Source organism: Malaclemys terrapin, chromosome 18, assembly GCF_027887155.1.
Source record: "Malaclemys terrapin pileata isolate rMalTer1 chromosome 18, rMalTer1.hap1, whole genome shotgun sequence".
Taxonomy (NCBI): Eukaryota; Metazoa; Chordata; order Testudines; family Emydidae; genus Malaclemys; species Malaclemys terrapin.
In genome coordinates, this window is record NC_071522.1 from 2395020 (window position 1) to 2408366 (window position 13347).

Genomic DNA, 13347 nt, shown 5'->3' on the forward strand with positions numbered 1-13347 from the left:
TTCAATGGGAATTGTTCCTATAGTAAGGTACTGCTCAACATCAGTAAGGGTGGTAGAATAGGGCCCTATGTTAGGAATAATATTAGATTATTGTATCATCATATTTGGAAGCTCTAGTTAGGCCTAGTCTACACCAGCAAAGGTTTGCGGGTGTAGCTAAGATGCTATATCAGCAAATCCACCTAGTGTAGATGCAGTTTATACTGACAGAGCTTTTGCTGGAAGAGCTTATACCAGTGTCCTGAGAAAAATACTCTATACCAGCAGAAGCACTTTTATACTGATATAACTGATCTACACTAGAGCTTTTGCTGGCATAGAAGGTCTTTAATCACACCCCTATTCAACATTGCTAAACTGGCAAAAGTTTCTAGTGTAAACCTCACACCATTCTACTACTGCTTTTATGTTCTAAGGATACATCACTGAACACGACCCTTGCCTTATATACAGTATGTAATTCCCTTTTCTTCTCTTTTCCTTATCAAAGATGTATAGTATAACTAAGTTTGAGGGGAATTTAAATTCACTGGAATTTAAACAAAAATATGGAAACACAGCTGTTGGGATTGTTTTGTAAAATCTGTTTTTCCAATACCTAAATTATCTTGGGCCTAGGCTTATTTTTCTGAAGGTCTGAGAGATGATGGTAGTTTCAGCCAGAACACAAGGCAAATTCCTGTTGTAAGATTCATAGTAGGTGAATGAATGCTGGATCACTAACTATTCACAAGCCGATGAAACTAGTCACCATGTATTTATCTCTAGGTATTCTGTAATACATTATTTTGATTTCTGCCCACACAGCTTGTTATGGAATATTGTTTAGGATCGGCATCAGACTTACTAGAAGGTATGTCTCAAAGATTTCTTGGATTATAAATTTCTCAGTTTCAATCAAACAGATTATGGATCAGGGTTGTTCTACAGTGTTCAATTATTTAATTATTTTGGGGGGTGGGGAATGAAAAATTGCAATAGCCCAAAATTTTACATATCTGCGGTATTCTTATGTAGTGTATAGCTTTCCTAGGCAAACAATTTGTCTTCTCTTACTATCTTTAAATAAGTCTTCAACCATCTGTTTGTATTCCTTGAACTTGAGATTCTCCTTTTATGCAGCTTTAGAGCTTAATTCTGCAAACCCTGGCTGTCAGGCATAATGCTTAGTGCCAGGGGTAGTCCCACTGACTATATTCAGAGTAACAGCCGTGTTAGTCTGTATCCGCAAAAAGAAGAACAGGAGTACTTGTGGCACCTTAGAGACTAACAAATTTATTAGAGCATAAGCATCCGAAGAAGTGGGCTGTAGTCCACGAAAGCTTATGCTCTAATAAATTTGTTAGTCTCTAAGGTGCCACAAGTACCACTGACTATAGTGTCACTACACCCAGTAGCAAGGGTTTGCTAAATGAAGCATTTTGTTAGTTACCTTCACTTCCTGTCAAACTGTTTGAGATGAGCTACAGAATAGTTCATTTGGCCTCTGGAAGAATTCTGGGAGAAAAGATTTGTTGTAATTTTTTTTGTTGAGGTTCATTAATGTTAAATTAAATGTTCATCTCAAATACCATTGGTAAAATGGTCGAAAAGCTGACAAGAATTTAGATGTGAATTTAGCAGTGTGCCCTTTTTTTGATAGAATGAGTAGCTGCAGTGTTATAGTAGAGGATTACATCTGATTACAGATTATATAATATATTTCCATCTACGAAACTGGGTATGTGCTTCTCATGCAGGACATAGGCCTCTTAAAACTAGAACTTATAGTTTTCTAGGTCTGTGTTTACATTTTTGAAAGTATTCGCTGAACATTGTAAACTGCATTGTTTTCTTTAATAATGAATTTCAAACGTACTCTTTCCTTAAGTTCATAAAAAGCCATTGCAAGAGGTGGAAATAGCAGCAATTACCCATGGTGCTCTCCAGGGACTAGCATACTTGCATTCTCACAATATGATCCATAGGTAAGTGCTTACAGAGTTACTGTGTCACACACTTTCAGGTAATTTATCTTGTTGTTTGCAGCCTGATCACCCCAATGATGGGAATGACATTTAAGATTTGTAAGTAGAGATTTTTTTTTTTTTTTTTGCAGTGTCCATATTTCTAGAATTAGTAATTCACAATAATTCTAAAATGCCAGGAAAATCCCCTTATCTTTTATATCTGGCTTACTATAGTAGTGACTTGAATTTGCTGTGCTTTTCCCATTTGATATGGTAGAATTCAGTGGTGATGCTCATCCCTTGAAGCACAGAACACCAAGGCTGACTATGCACATAGTTTAGCTCAATAGCTTTTTGGCAGCTTCGGTGTGAAAGTTGCTTGGTATTTTTTCCCATAAAGAAAAGTAATAACCCTCTTAAAAACTAGCTTTATGTAATACACACACAGGGGAAAATGGCAATAAAGGAAGTCAAACAGTCTAAATAATTTTTTACAAGATTCCTGTCACATTTTGGTGGGAATAAAATGAGTTAGTTTTTGGAATTATTAAATTTTTTTGTAGAATGTCTAAAAAGGGGAGCTAGCCATCTCTTATGATTGATGGATGGATTGCAGTCATGGCATTTAAATAATTCTTGGTGCTGTTAGAAGTCACTGAAATCTAAAGTTGATTTTTCAAGATACTAAACTAGATTCCAAGATCAGGCATACTATAAAGACTATGACTCCTCATTACTGAAACTCTCGTTCAGGGGTCAGTGTGTTCTATCATTTGAACCTGTGAATGATGGCACACTCCATTGTGGCTGTCTTATGGATGTAATAGTAATGTTTGTATTCCATAACCAGAGATATCAAGGCAGGAAACATCCTGCTGACAGAGCCAGGCCAGGTGAAGCTTGCTGACTTCGGATCCGCTTCCATAGCATCTCCTGCCAATTCATTTGTGGGGACGCCATATTGGTAAGGAAAGTTTGTTTTTTTTTTTTTTTTACACACCTGTGGCTTCAAGAAGTAACATTTTTTGGTAGGCTGTCTAATTTGTTTGGGCCTTACTAAAATCCATGTTTGAGACAGTACATTTCTGTTGAAATCAAAATGTACATTGCAAATATAACATTAAGTGCTATCAAAAGTTTGATCTGTTGAGATTTTAAGGAAAGGACAGTTCAGTGCTCTCCTATGTGTGTATAATACTTTTATTTACTTTTCATAAATTGTATACGTTTTGCTATTATATTTACCCTGACTGTAAGTAGCTATAGTGATGCTCCTGAAGCAAATATGTGCATGCTTTATTCAACCAATACCATGATTTGAAACGTCAAACGTTCTCATGGCATCTGGCTGCTCAAATGACTAAAGAGGGTGTTTTTCATAGAAAAGGCCAGTTTGATTGAACAGAAATCTTTGCAGACATCTTGTATGGTTTGATCTTCTACATCTAATCTGTGGTGTATATACAGCTTCACTCAAAGTTGCCTTGTTTTGTTACTCCCTTGGACGCATGTGGCACCAACTACTGTCAGAAATCAGTATACTGGGCTGGATGGACCATTGGTCTGACTCAGTGTGGCTGTTTTTTATGTTCATGTGGTAGTTGCATCACCAGTATTGGTTAGCCAACTAGAGTATTGGAGATGTGGATGGAGCAGGGTTGTAATGCTCATAAATGTGAAGAGCTGGGTAGAGGGCAAGAATGCATTGTGTAGGCTTTGCCACTTGTATTGCATTCTGGAGTTCACCAAGTTGGGATCCAAATTCAGACTGAAGTGACCCAGGCATATGCGTGATATCCTGTGCAATGTTTCTTTCCATCTTAATAGTTCAAATTAGTCAATTTGTAACATGGCCAATTATGGAGTATTGAAATGCTTATGGAGTATTGTAATGATTGTGTAGAATTTTATGAGAATTTAATTTTATGTTTTAGGATGGCCCCAGAAGTAATTTTAGCCATGGATGAAGGGCAGTATGATGGCAAAGTAGATGTTTGGTCTCTTGGAATAACATGTATTGAGTTAGGTAAGCCATCTTCCTTTAAAAGTACTAGACTACCTGACAGATTTTCCTCTGTGTCCAACTTGTGGTGTTAATGCTGTAAAGTATATTTAATTTCTACTAAAAAGAATGTTTAAACTTCATTCTGTGAGTCTGAATTGTTTAACCCTGGAGTGTATTGATCTGAGTTACCATGCACAAGACCTGTGCTTGCTTCCTTGTTCTGATGGCTTTAGGACATGGTCTTTAGAGTGAAGTGGTAAGTGCGTTATCAAAAATCAAGAGTAAGTTTCCAGTTTCATGTTAATTGAACTAGCGTTTTCATTACACAAAGGAAGAGATTTTTATAGACAAGGAAAACAGCAAACCCTCTAGCACTTACGGCGTCTACGCTCTGTGTGGGGCCAGTTAACCTTTGAATGAAAAAGCATGATCCATACAGAGAAAAATTTACAAAAGTAGATCTTAAAGTACCAGAATCACATATGGCTTTAAAACTGAAAAGCAAAATGTTAACTTCAATATTTGTATACAGAGTAAAGTTTCCTTGAGGCGTCCTATGTTCATGAAACTTGGTTTAATCCAGAGGTGGGCAAACTCTGTGGCTCGAGGGCCACATCTGAGAATAGAAATTGTATGGTGGGCCATGAATGCTCATGAAATTGGGGTTGGGATGCAGGAGGGAGTGAGAACTCTGGTTGGGGGTGTGGGCTACGAGGTGGGGCCAGAAATGAGGAGTTCAGGGTGTGGGATGGGGCTTTGGGATGGGGCGGGGGGGTGGAGTGTGTGTTGGGGAGTGAGGGCTCCAGCTGGGGGTGCAGGCTCTTGGGTGGGGCTGTGGATGAGGAGTTTGGGCTGTAGGAGGGTGCTCTGGGCTGGGACTGAGGGGTTCGGAGGGCGGGGATGGGGATCAGGGCTGGGGGAGGGGGTTGGGGTGCAGGAAGAGCTGCAGGCTTCGGCTGGGGGTGCAGGCTCTGGGGTGGGGCTGTGGATGAGGGGGTTGGGGTGCAGGAGGGTGCTCCGGGCTGGGATTGAGGGGTTCGGAGGGCGGGAGGGGGATCAGGGCAGGGGATTGGAGCATGGGGAGAGGCTCGGGGGGGTACAGGCTCCGGGCGATGCTTACCCCAGCAGGAGCTTGAGGGCCGGATTAAAACGGTTGGTGGGCTGGATCCAGCCTGTAGGCTGTAGTTTGCCCACCCCTAGGTTAAACAAACAGCTTCATAGCTATATTCAGGGTGTGTTGCCACACATGAATACATTTGTCTGGAAGATCTCTTAAGGAAGATTTGGAATAATTCAGTCTTGAAGTATTAACACCCTCACCCAGGAAATAAATCATGGCACTGCAGTTAGAATGGGCTACTTAAAGCAGCATGTCTGCTTAAAAGGGTTACAGGTGCGTGACAGTTTCTTTCACCCTAATGTATAATATTTTCATGATAAAGATCCAACTTAATAATAGCACTTCGATACCAATGCCCCCTAAGGTAGCAAAGTTATTCCTTCCTCCATCCCAGCATAACTGGGGCTGTATTAACTGCCTTGTCATATCTTCTTGTTTGTTCTAAAATGTCATTGATTGAATGAACAGTCTGATTGGCTCGTGAACATTCTCAGAAATACCCTAATCCATGTGAAACACACAGTTTAGCTAAAATTACTGTCTAACATTCCAGGCTGTCAACTTCATTTTCTTCCAGTACATAAAAGAGACTCCTTCAGAGTAAAGACTTTTGTTGCCAATATAAAGCAGCTTTAAGGGGCGTGGCTATCATGACATAATCATGCTCTGAGTGGGCTAGAAAGGTTTGGCTGGTTCCAGTGTCCCAAGAATGCAGTTAGCTCATGGTGACCACACCCCTTTTGTGCCTTATTGCATACTGATTTTCTGCATTATGAAGTGTGCTTGCTTTTTTTTGTGATTTTTGGCTCAAAGGGGGGCATCATCCCTCAGTTTCAGAGTTCTGGTGAACTGGTGGGGCATGAGGCTATTTTACTAAATCCCAAAACATGGAAGAGTGTCCATTAACATCCATCATATATATTATTGTGAAATACTTGGTGGGAGGTAGAGAGGAGAATGTATGTATGCCAAAGCACCAGCTGAAAATAGGAATTGAATCCTATGTTAAAAAAAATTATTCAGTTGCATTTTCCCCTGGGTATAAATGTCATAATTTGAACTGTTTCCTTGGAATGTTTGCAGTGAGCTTCAGTTTTATAGTTTTACCCAGTAAACATTCTGATGAACCTTCTATTCTGTTGTTTCGGTGAGATCATCTCCTTCCTTATTAAAATTTCATACTGTGTTGGTCCTATGAGACTACACAAGCTTGCAAGAGAAAGGAGAGCCAGAGAATCTACCCTCAAAATAGTGAAGAATTTGCTTGTTATTGACTGAACATATATATGTTCAGTCAGTGAAGTATGTTTGTGACAGCGTCAGTAACCAGCTTTGTCCACATCGCTACCATCCGATTGGATTTTGAGTACTTTTAGGTTTTAAAATAATGGTGTAACAAACTGGCCAGAGCCCATATTGTGGCTCTGCAGCCACTGAGTGTGGATCTTATTGCTGATTTATGTATATTTTGGTAATTTAGAGTGAGCGCGCCACCATGACGACCCAAAGAATTTGAAAGCTTGACAAGACAAGACATTTGATCTTCAAAGAGCTTTCATCTTCTGCAGGGGTAAAACCAATGATAGGAGCACATGGCAGCACATCTTGTTGCAGGGTTAGGGTTGGTTGGGGGCTCCATCTTCAGGCACTAGTGGTCCTACTGTTGTGGTTTTATAAGCAATGGGAATAAATTAAGGGGAAAACTATGAGACTATTTCTCTATATAAAAATTATTTTCTTTTATGTATAGCGGAAAGGAAGCCTCCTTTGTTTAATATGAACGCAATGAGTGCCTTATATCACATAGCGCAGAATGAATCCCCTACACTACAGTCTAATGAATGGTGAGTATTACTGAGAGAGACGTGTTGTAGGGACTTGCTATAAATGGAGTGCTTTGTCATGCTGAGTTCTTGAAATGGCTGGATTCCTGTTGGGAAGATGTGAGCTGAAAGGCTGATAAGTAGGTGCACTGTACATTTTATGTGCACAAAATTCACCACTGAATAAGTGAATATTTTAGAGACTAGGAATGCAGCAAATCCAGAAACGGAACAGACTTGCTGTAAGAACATAAAATCCCACGGTAAGGCATGTGTCAGTAAACATTGGAAACCTAGAGGTTAGCAGCAAATGATTATTTTTATATTATTAAAAACAAAGTTTATGAAACCCAAATCTTGGTTTGTGGAACCATTACCTCACTGAAGCAAACCACTGATTATGTATATGCCGTTGTTACATCGAGTTTGCAAACACACATAAAATAGTCACGTTTTGTGCCTCCTGGTCCTGAAAATTTTCTTTTGAATCAGCGTACAGATGAATCAATTTTAAAAGTAAAAAACTTGGTAATAATTGTCACGCTGTCTGCAGTGGCTCATGACCATGAGTGCCTACCCCAGGGCAGACACCTCAAACTGGTGTATGTTCTAGATTTAGAGTTCATCAAGTCAGTAACAAATGTGAACTCCTGCATCACTATAACAGTCTTACCATGGAGTCACAGACAGTCCCCTTTGATTCTCCAGTCTATCTTGCCACCCAGACAAACCGGACTTAGTGATAAAAGATCGCATACACCAAAAATCACACCACATTTGGGTTGCTTCCAGGCACAGGAGACCAGTCGCCTACCCCAGATCAATTAGTATCCTAGCTATTACACCAGAGACTATGCCTGTAGCCGATCCTGTAATAAACTATCTAAATGATTACCAGCTAGGAAAAAAGAATGAGAACTCTTTACAGGTTAAAGCAGGCAAACATCTACACAAATGAGGTACCATCTAAATCCTAAGAGTGATAGTTGTAGTGGTCTGTCAATTCAAAGCCTCTTTCAGGGCAGACTCAGCAGGCAACCCCGGGAATCTCTGGCTTCAGTTTAGAGTCTCTGGCCCTTCAGAGTTTAAATAGCAAAAAAGATGGAAAATTTTCCAGTGGGTTCGTTTTATTTCCTTCATTCAGCTTCAAAGCCCACAGGACAAGCTTCCTTGCAGGGTAGCATTTCCTAGGTGGGCCATTAACTAATCCTTTGTATTGCGATGATGCTTGATGGCACATCTGATTTTGATAGTCCTCATGGATGGGCAGGGCGGGAGATGATTCCCATGTCTGAGTTCACAAGTTCTGAGCAAACATTTTCAAAATTATACAACAAAACTTACATATTTTCTTAAGGCATGGAGTACAGATATTACAAGCGAGACTAATGCATGCGGCAATTTACAAGCACTTCATAGAAACTAAACACATTCTTAATAAATACCTATTTTGAGCAAAACTAACATATAGGTACCTAGTCTTGTATCCAGCTACAAGGCTGTCAGTTCTTTCAGGAAAGATGTGGACAAATTGGAGAAAGTCCAGAGAAGAGCAACAAAAATGATTGTCTAGAAAACATGACCTATGAAGGAAGATTGAAAAAACTGGGTTTGTTTAGTCTGGAGAAGAGAAGACTGAGGGGGACATGAGAACAGTTTTAAAGTACATAAAAGGTTGTTACAAGGGAGAAGAATTGTTGTTCTTAACCTCTGAGGACAGGACAAGAAGCAATGGGAGGTTTAGGTTGGACATTAGGAAAAACTTCCCAACTGTCAGGGTGGTTAAGCACTGAAATAAATTGCCTAGGGAAGTTGTGAAATCTCCATCTTTGGAGATTTTTAAGAGCAGGTTAGACAAACACCTGTCAGGGTTGGTCTAGATCAGTGATCTCCAACCTTTTTTATGCACAAGATCAATTTTGAATTTAAGTGCAATCCAGAATCTACCCCGCCCCTTCCCCGAGGCCCCACCCTGCTCACTCCATTCCCCTTCCCTCCATTGCTTGCTCTCTCCCACTCTCTTTCTCACTCACTTTCACAGGGCTGGGGTAGAGGGTTAGGGTGCAGGAGCGGGTACGGGGGGGCTGGCTCTGGGAGGGGGCTCAGGACTGGGGCAGGGCGGTGTGGGTGCAGGAGGGGGTTCAGGGTGCAGGAGGGAGTATGGGGTGCTGGCTCTGCGAGGGGGCTCAGGGGTGCAGGAGAGGTATAGGGAGGAGGAGCAGGGGTCTCCGCGTGCTGCCCCTGTCTGCAGGCACCACCCCCGCAGATCCCATTGGCCACAGTTTCCCATTCCCGGCCAATGGGAGCTGCAGGGGCAGTGCTTGCAGGCAGGAGCAGCACGCGGAGACCCCTGCTCCTCCTCCCTCGGGCCTCCTGGCTGCTTCCAGGAGCGGTGAGGCCTGGGCAGGAAGAGAGCCTGCCTTAGCCCCACTGCACCATCGGACTTTTAGTGGCCGGAGATCACAATCGGCTGGCAGAGGCTGCAGGGTCGACCAGTCTATCGCAATCTACAGGTTGGTGACCACTGGTCTAGATAATACTTGGTCCAGCCTTAAGTGCAGGGGACTGGACTAGATGGCCTCTCGAGGTCCCTTCCAGTCCTACGATTCTTAGCTAATGCCTGCAGCCTGGACAAGAGCTGGCATCTGGCCTGCCAGCATCGCATTAATGTTGTTTGCTAAGCTGCAGTCCTTTTGATGTTTGGATTGTAATGCAGTGTACTGCGCTTTTACAACCTTTTTTACCTCACAGATGTTCTGATTAGGTGCCCACACACAATATTTGCAGAAAAGGTTCTGCTCATTTTATAGATTTTTCTGACCAAAAAATTCAAGAATTTAATTTGCTAGAAAACTTTAGTTGAAGGAAAAATCAAGTAATTACCTGGGTTTTTGGAGGGAGAGGGAGAAGAAGAAAATCTCGGAAGTTCTATAATCTCCATGTCAGTAGTAACGTCTGTTGAAAAGTCTGCGTTTTTAAATGAGGAAGGGGCAGAACGTAGAGGCTCAGCATCCAAAGAGATGAAAAATTCACCTACCCCTGTATGGCCACCCTGCCAATGGATTCCAGAATATTTTGGAAGACGTGTCTGAGACATATTAGGTATTCTGCTAATGCAGTGTGCTGGGGGTTGAACTCACCCTGGGCAGAGGGCAGGCACAAGGCCTATGTGCTAGCTGAATCTGATAGTTAAATTTGTCCCATCAAAACGAAAGTGTTTTTAAGTGTGGAAGTTTACCCCATTAATGAAGGCATTCAGAATCATGTGGGTCTTTAGATAACAGGTACAAACTTTCCTTTGCTCTTGAATTGCACAGTATTCTTGCATTCTGACTCTGAGCCAGTTTGGCAGCTGAGGTTAAAGGATCTACATAGGAACCAGGGAGTCTGGCTTGACTTAGATATGTTGTGTCAAGTGTTGAGGGGTTTTTTTGGGGGGGAGGCGGGGGAGCAGAGGGGTTGTTTTTGGTATAGATGGTTCCTTAATGAGATGTTTAAAATGAAGAAGTCAGCAGTTAACTCGGTTAACGTTTTTTTCTCTTGCAATAGGTCTGATTATTTTCGAAACTTCGTAGATTCTTGCCTCCAGAAAATTCCTCAAGACAGGCCTACATCAGAGGAGCTTCTGAAGGTTGGCTTTCTTGTCCTGTCTTTTTTTTTTCTTCAGATGGTGTTAGAAAGAAAGGATTGTATGAAGTATAATGCTCTACAGCACTTTTTCTTTCTCACCTGCTGCTCTTCTAGACCAAGGTTAAACAATGCTTGGTCTGTTATTCCTAATACTCTCAAGCTAAAGAACTAACCAACTTTGTGGACTGCACTCTTTCTTGTAAGCATTCCTAACTTTATACTACTCAGTGTCTGAAGCAGCTAGCTAGATGATTCAGCACCCCAGCTGTATCTTCATCGTTACTAATGGAATATTCAGCAAGTGTCATAGGCTGACCACCAAATCTTAGACTTTCAGTTCCTGAAACTCTGGGTGCCCTTTGGTTGCTATGTTTAAACCTGACAGAGCTATCATGCATTGGTTAGCAAAATATCTTTCTTTACTTCTCATCCTGTGCTATATACACTCCTGCAGGCTTTTACATTATTCCAGCACCTATGTGCTTTATACATAGATTTGAAATGTACCCTCCAGTATGATCAGGTGGATTTTTCTCCCTCATATTGCTTTTCTTGACACTGATACATGTCACTTGTTTGCAGAGTTCCTCCTGTTATGTTGCCTGGCTTCTTCTCCTTCTCCCCTCTCCCATGTGCTGTATATATTTAATTTCCTTTTCTCTAGCAGTGAAACACAGTAAGTGTCTTTAAATTGTTGCAATGAGCTGATGCATGCCTAAGTGAATATACTTAATTTGACAATCTACTAGTAGGTATTGATATGGCCTTACACAAATGTGACTTCTGTGGACTCCCTTGACGGTATCGAGTGGCATTCAGGATTTTGTTTTGGTTAATTTTTCATTCTCCTTGTAAAAGCTATGGCATTGATTTTTCATCTTTTACTGTAATGATGCTTTCTATTAAATACTTATGTTCCAGGTTCTTGCACTATCAGCACACGACTGCTGACAGCGCAGGTTTAGGTGGTCACCTTTTTGTATGTTTTAATGCTTAAGTGATCATGAGGATTTTCCGTTCTTTACATTTGCTAGGATTTTCCATTCAAAAAGTAAACATAATTCTCCACTGACGGGCTTCGGGGGAGTGTAGCGTGTCATGTCAGAATTCTAAAGTTCAGTTTTATTTTCAACAATAAACTTTTTAATTAAAGAGAATTGTGTTGAAAAATAAACGTTGGTGAATTTTATGAATATGTTCCTTCCCTATCTAAGTAGCAAACAGCTGTATGCCAATTAATAGGGACATGTAGGAAATATGACAAATGTTGGAAATTGCAGTACTGCTTTCCAAAATAACAGAACGAAACTACTAGGATTGTTAACGCTGACTCACATTTATATAGCACAGTTCATCCAGAAGGCTGGTAAAAACACCTTCAAACACACACAGATTAGTTTCCATTCACCTTCTGGCAAAATGCAACCATCAATGCAGTGCAGTGCAGCAAGTGAGGGACTGGGGGTGGGGACAGGTACTTGTACCTGGTGTGGTGGACCCCGTTTAAGGGTCCCAGACACATTTGACCCTTCCTCTCTCCATGGTATAATAAAAGAGCTAACTTAGATTCAAATGAGAGTCTTGTTACATCATTGGAGATTTTTAAGAGCAGGTTGGACAAACACGTGTCAGGGATGGTCTAGATAATACTTAGTCCTGCCATGAGTGCAGCGGACTGGACTAGACGACCTCTCGAGGTCCCTTCCAGTCCTATGATTCTGTGATTCTAAGTCTTTCTAATAATTTGAGCAGCACAGCACAGCAGTTATAGAACTGAAAGTGAGAAGGAACCATAAATGTTCAAAACCTCCGTTTTATGTCTCATCCGAAAGAGCTATATGCTGAGTATAGATTTAGACCTTCTCTAGAATAGGAAAAAGGCTGTTTAAAAAAATAAAAGTGAGTTAAGATTTTAAATGCCACTTAGCAACCAGTAGAGTAGAGTAGAGACAGAGCTTAACACCTTTAATAAACATATTAGCTGGTTGTGATTGACTGACCAGCTAATGTGTTTTAAAGGTGTTACCACTCAGAGAAGACCGGGTTTAAGTGCTATTTAAAATCAAACATCCTTTTCCTTAGTCTAGGCAAGATCTCTGAAGGAAGAGTTCCACTGAACTGAGTTGCAGTCCCTACTTTCCTGCAACATCTTTCTAGTCCATGGATGTCTCCCAGCAAAGTACTGACCAGGCTCAACTCATCTAGGTTCTGAAATCTGATAAGACCCCAGCCTGAGCTAGTATGGCTGTAGGCTACATTCTTATTCTACCTATTTAGGGAGGAGGAAGAAATACGACCAAAATTCATGAAGGTAGTTTCCGGCAAAGTATATGCACTGGAGATATGAAATATTAGTCACCTGTGTGTGTGTGTGTGTGTTCTGCAGCACATGTTTGTTCTTCGGGAACGGCCTGAAACAGTGTTAATAGACCTGATTCAGAGAACAAAGGATGCAGTGAGAGAACTGGACAATCTGCAGTATCGCAAAATGAAGAAACTCCTTTTCCAGGAGGCACACAATGGGCCTGCAGTAGAAGCACAGGAAGAGGAGGAGGTAAGAAGAGCCAAGAGAGATGATGGATCTCTCAACATGGAGATATTAATAATGATTATTAGGATTTAGAATAAACTCATTATGTCCACCCTTGTTTCTAGCCAGCCAGAACAGGGCAAACTCCTAATGTAGGAAAGGAAAGCCAGGACTTGCACCTCTACTTGAAACCAGGGTGCAAATCCGGGCATTTCTTGCTTTCTTGAGGGGTTTGTGCTGGTGCATCTTCATTGATCCCTGAAATAAGGGCTAATCGCAACCTAAGCAAG

At 41.3% G+C, this 13347-nt stretch overlaps 1 protein-coding gene across 4 annotated transcripts in view; it reads left to right on the plus strand.

Annotated features, from left to right (window-relative positions):
- TAOK1 (TAO kinase 1) overlaps nt 1-13347 on the plus strand; it is a 135986-nt gene that overhangs the window by 99311 nt on the left and 23328 nt on the right. For all 4 annotated transcript variants that reach the window (XM_054008663.1, XM_054008666.1, XM_054008665.1 and 1 more), the window contains 7 exons: nt 808-853; nt 1871-1967; nt 2800-2913; nt 3884-3975; nt 6825-6918; nt 10447-10528; nt 12914-13081. In XM_054008663.1, the coding sequence (XP_053864638.1) occupies nt 808-853; nt 1871-1967; nt 2800-2913; nt 3884-3975; nt 6825-6918; nt 10447-10528; nt 12914-13081 (693 nt within the window). The remainder of the gene's footprint in view (nt 1-807; nt 854-1870; nt 1968-2799; nt 2914-3883; nt 3976-6824; nt 6919-10446; nt 10529-12913; nt 13082-13347) is intronic.